This window comes from Pygocentrus nattereri, chromosome 18, assembly GCF_015220715.1.
Source record: "Pygocentrus nattereri isolate fPygNat1 chromosome 18, fPygNat1.pri, whole genome shotgun sequence".
In the NCBI taxonomy this organism is placed as follows: Eukaryota; Metazoa; Chordata; class Actinopteri; order Characiformes; family Serrasalmidae; genus Pygocentrus; species Pygocentrus nattereri.
In genome coordinates, this window is record NC_051228.1 from 8912902 (window position 1) to 8928270 (window position 15369).

Here is a 15369-nt window from a genome sequence, read left to right on the forward strand (position 1 = left end):
GCTTGGGGCAATATTGTAGGGGTACATTTAGTTAAGTAATTGAGACCACTGTGCTCAAATGAACAGGACCTGCTTTTTTCCTTAGTTCTCCTCCATTGGTGAGCCAGGATGCACCGTTGTGTGAATGGGCATGATGTCAATACAGGCGACACAGTCTAGCCAGAGTAAATGAGTCCCAAGCCCAGAATACTCTCTGCAAAAGGTTATGTGCGGCTTACAGCACATAAAAGTTGCCAAAGAGCAATGTGGCTTTGGCACTAACGTGCTACAGTGTTTTTAAGGCACTGTTAACTTCTCATTTTTGAAAGCAAAATACTTTGAGGTTGGTTATTAGAGGGGCATATGGAGAAACCACGCTGGCTATTTTGAACTCTGCATTAGCCGTGGCCACTCCGAAATGTTGAATGGTAGATGAAGGGGCGTTTCCTACAGACTAAAAGACTATGTAACAGCCTGTTTGATGCTACTACAAACATCGATATTATGCCCTGTCAAAATTATTTATAGAAATGTGATGGATTTATGCATGTTCCACCTTCATGTCAGTACTCATATATAGTTTGCTAGGAAGTAATCCTGTGGCATGAAGGATGAACCTCAAGACAAAAGTGGATGGTTGGGTTTTCCATAAAACTGTTAAGTTTCAACTGTGTCCCACTTTATAGATTTTTTTCATAGAGATAGCATTTAATTTGATTTAATTTAATTTAAAATAGGATATGCTTGAAATGTTTAACATTTCTTGTGGTACAAACTTGTGAAAGGTCCTTGGCTGCCCATCTACGGTAATTGGTTGACTTAAAATGGCTCTTTAGTTTAACTGAGTCAGTGCCTAAAGTGATACCGACACTGCTGGCCAAGGTCCACCTCTCGTTTAAATTCATTTAAATACTAGGCATTTCTAAAAGTGTTGATGGTAATGAATAGGCCATCAGAGAATAGAATAACTAGCAGATGCATGTTCTCTGGAGAACCTCCATGATATGGACTACTTTGTCTGTTTATTCTAGAAGACCGAGTGTAGAGAGATTTCATACCTGGATTTCTTCACCAGACTGTGATTTGTGCCTCAGTCCATGTCAAGTTCTCGCAGACAGCCATGTGCATGAATTGGTGATTCATAGCGATTGGCAGCGCAGCAGGGTGAACAGTAAAAACGTCCACATTGTTCAGATGCATGATTTAAAGGGTGATGGTTTGTGGTTGTGGTGCTGTAAAATCGTGTATGTGGTTACATCTCGGCCAAGCACTAATGGACGCTAGCACTGTAGCTCTACAGCAGCACCCCAGACAGACACACCTGCCCTTTAAATGTCTTTCTCTAATATATGGTCTTAGAACAAACACCATGTGGTAACAGAGATAAGTGAAGGAAATTTCTGCTTCAAACACTTTTGACCTCGTCTGAAACAGCAAAAAGTCTCAGAAAACAAGGACATGTGGATGAAAGAGGGGGAAAAAGGGTAAGCCAGTCGTTTATAGTCTAACCCTTCACTTATTGAGTTGCATCCCTTGCCCAAACTACATTGATTTTGCTCTTGCCAATTATCCTGTGAAGCCAGATTCACTATTAATCACATCTGTGAACACTAGGAGTTTCTCTGAAAGTGAGCTTCCAGTCGCTTTATTAGTTTTCTCTGGAACATGAGGTCAAAAGAAGCAGTGAGTGTTGAAGAATTTGTGTATAGCACTAAGCCACTGTGTGTGGTTTTTTAATACAAAAGATACACTATGGGATAGTTTCCCAGATGTGAATTAAGCCTAGGCTAAATAACAAGAAAAAGCCATGGGGTTAATCTAGGTCTGGGAAGATAGTAATTTATGCCAAATGTTTTTATTTTGTTATTATTGTTATGTTAATATTAATGTTATTATTTTATGCCAATTATGCCAGACATCCAGCCAACCAATGTTTTTTTTTTTTTTGGGCTTGTTTGTTTGTTTTTTTTTGTTTGTCCCCTAAAAGCAAGGGTATTTTCATAGGGAGTTTGTCCCTTCCTTTGCAGCAGTAGCTTTCTTTAGGAAAGGCTTTGTACTAGATGTTGGAACATTTGCTGTGAGGATTTTATTGTAGTAGAGGATTCTGTTGGATTTAGCAAAGAAAGCATTTCAGTTCAGGCACTTGTTGGATTAGTTCTGGATCACAGATGTCACTCCACCTCATCCCCAAGGTGGTATATCCCTTCAGAGAATGCAGTTCCACTGCTCCACAGTGTTGTGTTGGTGAGCTTTGTGCCCACTTATAGCCAGTGCTTGGTAATTGGGATGGTGTGTGGCTGCTACAGAGCCTCCGTTCTTTTGACTGTGGTGGTTATTCAAGTTGTGTGTGCACAGTCAAATGCCTTGTAAGCAATGCTTGCTCCTTAAAATCATTTGCATTTGCTAATTGTCTGGATACCAAGAGTGTAATGATTTTAATACAGTATTGAGCAAAAAAAAAAAAAAATCAAAAATGTAATTTAAAATGTTCCTCTTACTTCTGAGGTTCTCATTTGCCATCCTTTGTGTAAACCACTATCAGTTATCAAAACTAGACACCTGAGTCTGTTCTGTCAGAGTCACACTGCAGGACTGATTTTTTTTCACTTTGATGTTCTAAGGATTTTGACTTTGAGGTTCACTCTGTTAGTTTTGGCTTGGTAGACATTGAAGAAGTGTGATTTCTGTGTGTGTGTGTGTGTGTGTGTGTGTGTGTGTGTGTGTGTGTGTGTGTGTGTATGTATATGTGTATATGTATGTGTGTGTGTGTGTGTGTGTGTGTGTATATATATATATATATATATATATATATATATATATATATATATATATATATATATATATATATACAGGCTGAGTCAAAAGTGACAGGACAGCATTTTATTTTATTTTTTATTTTGTTATCAACTTTTATCTCTGGGGTCATTTCAAACAAATTGTGTATGCTGAGAAAATCCACAACAAACACTACCTTCAGCACCGCATTGTGGAGGCTTGTCACAGCATTTCTCCAGAGATTCTCATGCTGGTTCATAACGATTGGATCCTGCGCCTTCAGCTCTGTGTTCAGCGCCAGGGACAGCACAGTGAACACATCAAGTAGCTGTGCATCACAGGCAATGTTCCCAGTTGTTGTTGCAACTTTCTGTGTTTAAATTTTGAACCACAAGAGATATTGAAAACCTGATTACGGTAATTGATTTCTGACAATTCTGGACTTCTTTGATATGTTACATGACCAACTTCCCATTGGAAAAACTTGCCCTAGATCCATAGCGGCGGCTTTCAAGATGGCGGCCATGTTCCGGACATAGCCTAAAAGATGGGCCCCCTCACCTATTACTTGCTCAGATCTGTCATTTTCCCTTTTGTTTCTGAAATAAAACGGTGTCCTGTGACTTTTGACTCATCCTGTAGTAAATCTAATAAAAGCTGTGTATAATGAAACCATTTTACCACACAGTGTCCAAAAATCAATTTGTCATGAGATTATGCTGTGACAATGGAATTGTTATCTGTGCAAATAGTTTGATGCCTCAGCTGTTTGCCTGACTCCGTAATGACCTGAATAAACCCTCACAGACCTTTTCAGTACCATGCAAACAGTTGAAGAGTCCTGCACTCAGGCAGGTCCTTGCATCCATCGAATGCTTCGAGTTTGGACTGGCTCATCTGGTTTTAATCCGCAATGTGGCATGGCTGCAGAATAAAAGCACATCCATCATTCCTCAGTGCCTCCCTGCAGTACTTTGATAAATTCCATTCACCACATTTGCTGCTTTTGTTTGTTGAAAAATGGCATTGGGTAAATGGCCAAGAGGACAGATTGGATGGCAGGGCATCAAAAATGAAAGTGCATGGATGTAATCTAAACTTGGATAGGAGCTTCCTTTCAGCTCTCCTGTAGACTGAGGCGGGAACAGACATTTAAGAGTGAGCTCAGGACAACCACTTGATAGTGCATGTCTTCATCTGCTTATGTAATGATAGCACTACCCAAAAAGAATTGAATGATGGCAAATTTGTCTGATATCATCTGAGATGATGTCACTAATGCTAATAATAAGAGCACTGACTGAATGAGTGCGGGGGTCGGGGTGGGGGGTGGGGGGTTTGGGGTTCTTTTGCGTAACTTGTTGGAATCTTAATGTTTTTCTCACAATGGCTTCTTCACATCCTGTGCTGCAGAGAATGAGCAGACTCTTACTCATTAACCAAGCATGCATGCATCCTGTTGACCATAGCAAATGGCCAGGAGCAGCAGTTGGCGCTGAAGGTCATTTCACACATCTCCCCGAATGTGTCTGAAATAAAAGTTAAGCTTCTGTTTCCTGTGTGAGGGATCTGTTTTATAGTCACACATTTCAACAGCACATGTGTACACATGATTCCTATTTTTGTACAGACCCACAAATCAGTTGTAGTAGTTCTGATTTATTATAGTTCTAGTGGGTGATCAGGTGGTTGGTTGATACCGGTGCCTTTTGAGGGCGGTGACTGGGTTGTCTCCATTAAGCTGAGTGCATTCAGAACTGGTCCCAGCCTTGGCTCTTCAGACTGAGGAATGCTCTGTTTAGTTTGTGTTGCCAAGGAAATGGGCTTGAGTTGCTTCACTAGGCCCTTGGGTTTTACCAGATTGAGCAAAGTTATCAACAGCAAGACATATAGGAGACATATATGGATGCCAAATCCAGCTTAAGGGCCCTGCTTTTGTTGAGTGCTCCTTTCTTTAAGTTTTTCTTCTTGTCCTTCAGCAAAAGAACACTTGTCTCTCTCGCTTGGCGTCTGTCTGTATGTGTGCAATGGATAGATTTGATGCATCTGGAGCACAGCTGGCTAATGTGTCCCATATTAGTGTTCATGGTGTAGATTGTTACATGGGACAGAGATGACACCAATCTGATACCAGGTGTCAGTATCGGGCTGACATTGGCAAAAAAGCTGGATCAGATCTCAAAGGGTAGAAAAAGAGTGAATCCCATCCAGTCCTAGCCTGAAATAGTGCAGTCTCACATTGTGTGGGGTTAGCTGTGTATTTCTTCCTGTGGAATAGTAAAGTAGTTTTAGATACTTACCTACAGTGAAGTGTTTCAATTGAAAATGGGTTTTAAGATTTTAACAAAAATATCAGACTGATGTTGGTCGATACTCAAAGCAGTATTCTGCCATCTCTATTAAAATTAGGTTGTATTACATTCGAAAGAAGACAGTCTCTGTTTCTCTGTAATCTTAAAGCTGATGGTCATTACATTTAAATGGAGGCACACTTATTTGGTATCACAGGCTTAAAAGGCACACGCAGTCCCCTTGAAGTAACATAATTTTTCTTCCTAGCAGATTTGGTGATGAATATATCAGCAGCACCTGGTGTGCACGATTATTGAGCATTCTTTGCTCAGTCCAGGATGACACAATGTCTCCCTGTGAGAGTCAGCTGGGTTTGACCATTGACTCATCTCCATATAAGGCGCCCAAAAGGCATCTGAAGCAGACGTCAGAGCACTTTCACAAGCTTTCACCACAATCAGCTTTCTGTGACTAGAGCCTATAAAAATGTGATTCCTGAAAGCATGCTCGCGGAGCTCATTCATTTGGCTGTCGTAAGCCCTGGTGAAAGCTTTAGAGTCGCATCCCAATCATCTTGCATGGGGCCCTAGATGGGAAACAAAAGCAATGTAGTGTTCCTTCCTGGCCACTAAGTACAAGTCGTCTGTGTGGTCTTAAGCCTAAATTATATGGTGAAATCTGGTAACGTGCTACAATTCTTCAACCCCCTTGAGGTTAAGATTGATGCAGAAAAAGTGGTTCCTCAGCCACATTTAACATTTAGATATTGTCTTTCCAGTGTTTAAGAAATATGAAGCTTTGGGTCAGACATTAGTGAAAAATAGTCAATTTTTTTTCCCAGTTTAACTTCAGTCCGGCAGTATCAGCAGTTACCCAGAAGTCACAGAAGTTGTGGTTACCCATCAAAGTCTGGATCACTGACCAGAACTGACTCAGAAAGGTTAGACAACATTCAGTGTGCTTCATTGTGATTTTGTCACCCTTTTGAAGATCTTCTCCTTTCTATGGTATTTCACAGATTTCCTTTTGGATAACTTCCATTGGTGTGGTGATGACAGATATTGTTTATTTGAACATACAGTGAACAGTGCAGCATGAGCAGATGTTACTCCGTACATGTAACAGCTGAAGTGTAATGGAAAGTTCCCATTATGTTTAGTCAACAGACGTGCTAGCACACATTCAAGCAGTGCACTGAGGGCAGAGATATAAATGGGGTTTTGACATACAGTCAGCCGGCCATATTTTGTAGAAAGTGGATAATACTATAATGCTGTATCTCAAAGCATCTTAATAGGAGATTAAATAAAATTTTTGTTTCATTGTGGTTTGCATAACTAAATGAGAAGGAGCACGTGGAAGCAATTGGCTGCTGTACATGTTGGAATGGAGACAAACTTTGAGTTTAGTGTCATCTGTTTTAGTGTAACTCATGTCTCCAGATGATGAAGGGCAGAATTGTAGCTCATTTAATTACTCTGAATTGGCACACTGTAATTATTCATTTATGCAGTTATAATTATTTGAATGGCTTGTGTTTTCCCCTGCTGTCATTATGTTGTTCAGCGAGGAAGATGTTCTAGTTATAAAGGTTGTTTGTAGATGTTTTCCCACAGTCTCGCAAGCATTTCCCCAGTCTCTTTTGGCTTTAATTTGAAATGATTAGCTATCAGACATGAGGGCAGTTTTTAGGAAGACTGCCTAGCTGTATTTATCAAGCTTCTCCCATTAAGAGTGTTGATCTAGGATGAGTTCTCTGATGTGGAAAATCATGCTGAATTCATTATGCATTGCCTTAAAGGATGATATTAGGGCGATCACTATTAGTAAATGATATTTTGTAAATAAAGTAAATAATTTTGTTGACTAGCAGAGTTTTAAAAACAAAAGTAACAAACCATGTATAATCTTTCAGATTTTGAAAATGCTGGATCAAAATTAAAAAGATTAAAAAGAATAAAAGCAGACATGTCTAGCTTTTTCAACTGAATAAAAAACTCTTTGCTTTAGTTCCTTTGCTGTCTATATATTTCTTTCTGTAAGGTAGCAGAATATTTGAGTAGTTTAAGTATGGTATAGTATACTTTTTAGGTGCTTCAGTTACAGTAGCAGTTGTAGCTGTATAGTAGCCAATTTAGTAGTTTGTAGGTATTTTATTGATACTAGTGTTGGTATCCGATACTTAAGCTTTCAGAAATGGGGAAAAATGTGTCTCTGTTGGAAAAGACTAAACTAGAAAGCATTAAGAAAGAAGCAATAAAACAAAATACATACAAAAAACTGGTATAGTACTGTTCAGGATTAAATTTCATTACTTGATTTCAGAATTAATCAATTCATTTTGACCGCCTCAGATGATACTGAATTGTCCAGTGTGTGTGTGTTTTGTTCTTTTTTTTTTTTTTGGGGGGTGGGGGCTGTCATCACTGAGATGTAGTGTGTGGTGGCAGTCTCATTTCATGATTAGAGTTGTGGGTGATGTGGCGTGAGACATCCTTATACGCCTATAAAAGGAGAAAAACTGGTGTCGTCCGAGTGGAACAACCATCTATAACCATGTACTGCCCTGCACAAAAGCAGCGCGTTGGAGCACGCCACTCCACCAGCACGGGTTATGCGGTGTGGTTAACATCTACCGAGTGGAAAAAAGGGAAGTGTCTCATCCATTCGGCCTTCTAGAGTATTTTCAGCTGCCAAGCACATGTAACAAGAAGCATTTGGTTTCTTTTATACCAGGCCAAACAAAGAATGTTTGTCTCGTTCCTTTTATTTGAGGTGGAACAAAATAAATTAAAATAAAAAAGTACTTCATGTTCACGCCACAATCAGATGAAGAGATGAAGAAAAAATGGAAAATTTCATCACTCAGAACAGGGGGAATAGTTAATGTTTTATATGAGTTCTTGGTGAAAATATACCCAGCTTGTTACCTCTCTTTGGAAAAGAAACTGATGGGATTAGGCTTGTTAAAACCGTGTAATAAGTGTGTTGGGGAACACCGCATGACTTGCGCTGTTTAATTATTTATGTGTGGAGATTTATTACAGGGCTGAAGTTTATTGTAGTGTTTTTTATATATATATATATATATATATATATATATATATATATATATATATATATATATATATATATATATATATATATATATATATATATATATATATAGTGTGATGGTCTGTTTTTTCCATGGGCAAGATGTTAGTGTTCCCCCAAGAACAGATCTCTTTCAGTCTGTTGCCGTAGGGTCTCTAGGGGCTGTTCACACTTGCTCCACCCTTGAAGCTGTGTTGTGTTGTCATAGATGTCAAACTCATGATTCATAACGTCTGGGCAAAGTCTAGTGAATAACTGCTGTGTCACTCTGGCACATACTTAAAGTTTGTAAAACAGATTTGTGGTCAGTAGCTTTTTACGCTGCATTTCTGAGTCAGATTATTATATTGATTGAAGTGAAAGTAAGTTACTGTTTGTTTATACCAGATACTGTTTATTTGCTGAATTTTACATATTGGGGGAAAAATAAAGCATAACATATGGCCTGTGCAAAAGGTATGGCACATGTTATATATTTTTAAATATATTTTATTATTTTCCAATATGTTAAACAATATATTAAGCAAATAGAAAGAAATTGTGAAGAAATATTTGGAGACAAATGTCGAGCATGTGCTAACTTGCTTAGAAAATAAACAAGATATGTAATCTGACTGGGGGTATATATATTCTATATTGGTATACTGGACTTGGTGTCCCACACTAATATTAATGTTGTTTTATTGGCATTGATTGATGGTAAAAACGTATGTGAGGTGCATGTCATTCGTTGGGCGCTTTAGATTGTTTTGAAGGAACAACGCAAAAAGACATAAGGTGCATAAAAAGTATGCTTCTTTTTTGAAAGTGTTACCTTTTGATATCATTTTAAGAGAAGCAAACCAGAGCAGTCCAGTCAAAACAAGCTATGTCAGGTTTGTAAGACACTCTTTAAGCATATCAGGTCTGGGAAAGCATGGATTCATTACCTTGTTAATAGAGACTTGATCCTGTGTTATATTTGGAAGTTATGAATTCTCAGTGCTGCCCAGGACTAGGTTCTTACTTCACCCCAAACAAAACACACAGAGGAATATTGAAGTAAGCTGATATGGCATATTTCATGGATAGACTTGGCTAGACTCTCTCCCTACTCACAGTGTCTCAGTCTGACCTGTGTACTGGAGAGCAAATCACAATATGTGCCCAACAGACAATGGAGCTGTGATAGCCATGTGCTTTAAATAGGGTGCTGTCCTCTGGCACTAGTAGCGACCATTTTTGTTGACCTCCAACTGCACCTGCCAGCTCCACCTCATACTCTTATTTTAGTGCCCAGTTAAGCCCAAAAGCATAACCGCAGTTATGTCATTACACTTAATATTGAGATGGATTAAGATGTTAAGCTCTGATGATGGGACTTTTGTGTGTGCATTAGTGCTGCATCATACTAGTATAATATTGCTAAATACTGCAACAGTGATATCAGTGTATATACAAAAACGTTGGTGAACCCTGATGTAACATGATTGAAAGCTATCCTGCTTTATTTTGACCAAAATTATTACTTTTGTCGGATCATATGACTGACTTCATTCATCAAAATAGCCGCAGATACTCATATGGAAAGTCTGAGGATGCTTTCAGTGTAAAATGAAAAACTTTTGCCAACATTGCAAAACTGTTTTACAAAAAGATCTATATTGTGTTGTGCATGTGTGTGGATTAGTTTTGTAGTTGTGCTTTGTTGTACCTCCTGATCGTGATTTAGGTCCTTAAAATTCTCTAGATAACATAACACAAAGCACAAGTGCGTCAACCGGCGCTGGTGTTCAACAGCCTAGCTATGAGCTGAGGCCCTTAGACAATACCTCTCCTTCTTGACTTACTCACTCTCTCTGTAGTTTGCCTGAAAAGAGTAGGTCAGTGTAGCGCAGCTTGTCCTTTATTCCTTCAGAGAGCGGAAGAGTCTTTTTATCTTTGTTCTGCATAGGCTTTACTGTACCGGGCTGCTTAGCACTCTGGAGTCAAAAGCTTCTCTCAGGCTTCACAGAGGAGATCCAATTAAGCCCCATTAAATTTTTCCATTTTAATCCTGCTTGTCAGTGAGCACTGTATGTCTCCAGCAGGCTTTTTTGTGTTAAGCAACTGCAGCTGCATTGAAGTGAGAGAGCTCTTACGGAGGCTATTTTTTCTAAGGTTATATAACAGAAATTCTAGAGATTTTATTTTTACTTTTTAGTGATATTTAATATTTATTTCTTCTTTCCTAGTGGGTTGTAGCTGTTCAAAATAAATAAATCCATAGGAACCAGATATGGTAGCTCTTATCCATCGCTATCTGCCATAGACAGGATGAGCTGTACCTTTTAATCATCAAAACCAAATGTTCTAAGAAAGCCTGGCTGCCACTGTATCATTATTGATTTTAAAGGTGCAAGACGGAACCTGTGCAAGTCTCAGTCTGAAGGGGCAAGCAGGCAGACTACCTGAGGACAGGTGGTGAATGATTTACAGGCTCATTGCATGCTTGTGTAATCCCTCATGGGAACACCTGGAGCCGAGTCGTCCTGTCGTCATGGTTTTATCACAGCTCTTCCTGTCCAGGCAAATCTAACAGGGCCAGTCAGCCAAATTGCAGATGGTGCTGAGTGCTTTTTTTTTTTTGTTATAAATGCTGATCTGAGATCAGTTTTGTAGCACCTCTTGCATGGATAGTGTAAGATTTGAGTTGTGTGAGCTTACTTGTTGATCAGGATTGGAGCCTTTTCAATGCTTAATGTTATAATTGAGATTTCTATCGCACAAACTTGTAAGGTTCTTATTTGTATTCAGTTGATTTTCCACTGCTATGCAAACCTAGTACAGAGGAAAAGATGGGGAGGAGATGAACGAACCCACATTTTTCTCATTCAAGTCCATTTCTTGGCATTGAATCCTAAGGCACAGGTGTGTTTATTCTCTTCTGTCATTGCAGATTAAGGTAATGTACTATAAGGAAGACATCCCCCAGGGGAACACTTCATTCCACTGGTAGAACTGGAGGTCATTATGACTGCTCTGAGGCTTGAGTCCAGAGCACAACTAATTAAAGTTCTTGCTAAACATACCGTTCTCCATATAAAATAAGCCGGTTTTACTACTTGCAACAGCACTACTGCCCAGACGAGTCCAGAGAGACTTTCTCTTCTCCACAATCAACCCATAACTTTTCAGTTCTCACTGAAAGGTATTACAGACCAACTACTACAGATCCTCAGCAGCACATAGTCTGTAGATCTTAGCTCTTCAGTATATAAATCACTGCAGTTTAGATTTGTGCGACTCCCTCCATGGTCCTCTGTTGGCAGCCAGTGGCCGTTAAACTATTAGGTTTTTGTTTATTAGACCAGACAAGAGTGTGCCCTTCCTCATACACTAACAAGACCAAGGATCGTTTCTTTAGTGGAGTGTAACGGTCTGTCAGGCGTAATCTGATAAAGCAACCAGCTCCGCAGCATGTTATAGCTCTAAGCACAGAGGTGCCTAGCAGATTTAATGCCCCTAATAAATTACAGCGTCTCCAGCTGGGCCTTTATGTAGTGCTGCTCCTCATTGGGGTTGTATTTCATCACCATCCACTCATGTAAGCATCTCCCTGTACTGTGGGCATCAAAGCTTAGCTTTATAGATCAGGCTTTATTTTTTGGAGTTTTTTTTTTTTTTTTTTTTTTTTTTCCTCCATCACAACAAAGTGAGTTGAAAAGATGACCAAGCATTACTCATTTGGTGAACCCACCCCTCCTCTCCTGCACTGATCCCTATGCACTGTTTGATTTAAGGTCTCAAGACGTGCTACCTATACCATATAATCATTAGCTGTCTGGGGACTTCTTTTAAGTTTGCAAGATATATTGTATGCATCCCATTCTTACTTCAAAGAGGCTGGCGTATTGTGGTATCTGTGCAGACAGGGCTCCTGCCATGTTATTCTGAGCTATTTTAGTATATCCTGATGACTGATAAGAGCGAAAAACAACATGAGACTAAGTGGAGCCTATTGAAAGCTATGTGCTTTTACTGCTTATATGAATCACTTGTCTGCTTCTTTCTGCAACTAGGAGGTTTGCCTGAGTTCATCTAACCTTTTAAAGGAGAGTTGAGGATACTGCAGTGATGACATTTTTGAAATGTTCCGTTTTAGCTGTGCCTAATATTTGACTGCTGTCAGTGTGGTTTTTATTACAGCTGAGCTTTAACTTCCTGTTCCTTTCTCACCTCTGCCCTTATTTGTTTTGTGCAGTTGACGGATGGAGGGAAGGCAGCCAAAGCAAAGATCAGTGTGGGAGACATTGTGCTCTCTATTGATGGCATTGCTGCAGACAGTATGACCCACCTGGAGGCACAGAACAAGATCAAAGCCTGCACGGGCAACCTGAACCTCACCCTGCAGAGGTAAGAGCACCTCCACCCACATTAATCACAGCACGACTTAGTCGATTTACATATGTTTTTACATATTTATGTAAAAGTCACAAAACCTCCTTAATTTATTTAATTTTCAGTCAACGCAACCATTGATCAGGAAATGAATTAAGGGGGTTCCTGAAGAGATTAAGGCCCCTACAAATTAGCCCTTTGTTTTGCGCGTTTAAGGCTAAGGGTAGGGTGTCCCAATTTCACTTGAGATAAAGGGGTAGGACGAAGTGTTGGGACCCTCCCAATGGAGGTTTTTCAGAGACACACTCCAATCGGAGTGTTATGAGAGAAAAAATCTATCATCTCTGTTTTATTATGTTGTGTTTAAGATTTCTAATACAATTGCTTTGTTTGAGCACCAAAGGTCACAGTCAGCTTAACCCACACCAGTACGTAGTGTTCCTCATCACACTTCTGGCTCCTGCCTCTCGTCTCTTCAGGTTATAAAATGACATGCATTCAATCATATTTTGTTTTATTCATTAAAATTTTATTTTCAGATATCATGAGAATATTGAGTCATGAACACAGTATTGTGATTGAGTTTGAATCGAATTATGAATAATGAGTACGCATCATGAGTTCATTTAGTGAATAGACACCTGAATACTCAAAAATCCAAGTTTCCAGTCATTCGAGATTCTGATTTGTCCAGGATCATTCAGTCAGTGGAGGCCCTCTTCTTTGTCCTGCTTTAGACTGAGTATTATTTTTGTTGCATTTAGTCCTGCCAGGATGGATCCACAATCAGTCAGTGTCAGAAAAAAACCCAGCATGACGGAGAGAAGATCAGTAATTGTGTGAATATGATGGCTGTGTGCTAAAGGCAGTGGAAAGAACTGTTTGGTTAACAGAGAGATCTCTGCCATGCTTTTCCCTCAGGGGGCCTCTTTGCTGGGCATGCTGGATGTAATGCAATCATGATGTTTGGATTCAGCACTCTCTCTTCTTTTAGCCAGCTCTCGTGCTCTTAGCTGCACTCTTCAAAACTGTTTTCATTATAACTGTCTTCATTCTCTCCCCAAAGCTGGAATAAGTGCAAACATTTTCAGTCGAGCTGTTAGCAAGAGCACCATGAAAAGTTACAATTGGATTTAGACTAGTCTTGCAGTACAGATCTGTTTTGAAAATCTTGGTGCTGTTCAATAAGACTATCACTTGGGAGGGCTAACCAAGATTCATCATGTGATAGTTATTTGGCCTTAGGACAGCCCTGCGTGTTTATACATTTCTGTGTGGAGAGCATATGTGCATATGGGCAGGAAAAAGGTGAATTAAAGGACTCTGGAGTCTACCCAGGTATACCGGTCATTTGTTTATATGGACCAGCAGTAGTTTAGATGAGATGAAAGAGGCCATGATACAGAAGCTAAGTGGGGTCAGACAAACTCTGGGGTTCAAACGCTAGAGTTATGTGCTTAAGGGAAAGAAATAGAGAGAGACAGGCATTGTGCAATAGCTCTGGAATCTCTTATTAAAATTATAAATGGCTGTTTGGCTTTTGATAAACGAATCTGTTAAAATCATCAAACCAGACCTGCTATCAACTAAAAATCCACACACCGTTCCAACCCTGCAGGTTTGCTGTTAAAATAACATTGCCCTTAGAAGAGAGTAGAGTTTGCTTAGAGGTCCCTGAGAGGGATTTTAACTCTGTTAGCAAAGCATTAGAAACCACCCAGAACACAGCTGCTGAGGGCCGCATCAAAGCTAGTATTTGTCGGTCCTTAATAAACTGTCTGACTTCTACTGCGGGTGAGGGCTAATGTGCTGCTGAAAAGGGAGAATGCCTCGTTAGACTACTCTCATGGAGGATTTGCAATAGGAGATGCTATATGAACTGTGTAATAACACTCCAGTATATTTGTCACATCGGTTTCCACACCCCACATTTTCTGATGTGTTTTTTTTTTTTCACAAGCTGGTGGCTTAAGAGTGATGGCTGATGTCATATAAAACGAGAGGGTCTCTGTGCAGTAGCACTGCTTAATGATGGAAAATATAAAAGTTCATCATTGCTACAGACGTCCTGTTTAATCACGCTATAAAACCTTGTTTAATGATTTAGAAGGGCATATTGGTTTGTGTATACTTACTCACTCTGTTTCTGCAAGAAAAGACTAAGGAGGCACTCTAATGGAGTGTAAAATTGCACAGATGCTTGTAATCTCCTGGATGCAGTGACATTGAACACTTTGAGACTTTACCACACAAGGCGTCACATGGGGGTTGTTTTGTTTTTGTTTAGAGCTTTGCTTATTTTTCAGGAGGGCTTGGAAGTTTGGACAAATTAAAAGTCAGGGTTTGCTGTCGGGCACAGCTTTAATTGACCGATGACTTCAGGGCCAAGAAAACTGTCAGATGGTTGCCTGTTTTATTTATTCTCTGCTTGTTTACTTGTGAACAGTACTAAAAGATGTCATACCATGTTGAACTTCTGCTGGCTGCAGTAGAACCCATGGAACGCTCCTGCTCTTTAATGGAAAATGAATTGTGCAGAAGTTGGTCTGTTCCCCTGGCCCCTCCTTTCCCATCCAAAACCAAAATTCATACCTCCTTGTGTCAATTCAGCAACGCTGCAGGAGCACATTGATTTCTTCCAATCATTTCAGACCACATGCTCTTCCCTTTCCTGTTTTCTTAAGGTTTGTTTCCAGCCTGACTAGTAGGGCCTTGCTGAAATGGCGCCTGAGGTTTGGGACAGGTTTGTAGTAGGTCCGTAATGTCTTGTCTGGGGCCGTCCAAAACAGTACCACATTTTCAGAGGTTTCTCAATCAGGATATGTGAACTTCACCAAGCTTATCCCAGCTCCACCTACATGTGCAGGA

At 39.8% G+C, this 15369-nt stretch overlaps 1 protein-coding gene across 7 annotated transcripts in view; it reads left to right on the top strand.

Annotated features, from left to right (window-relative positions):
• pdlim5b (PDZ and LIM domain 5b) overlaps positions 1-15369 on the top strand; it is a 61105-nt gene that overhangs the window by 12138 nt on the left and 33598 nt on the right. For all 7 annotated transcript variants that reach the window (XM_017710739.2, XM_017710741.2, XM_017710742.2 and 4 more), the window contains exon 3: positions 12365-12516. In XM_017710739.2, the coding sequence (XP_017566228.1) occupies positions 12365-12516 (152 nt within the window). The remainder of the gene's footprint in view (positions 1-12364; positions 12517-15369) is intronic.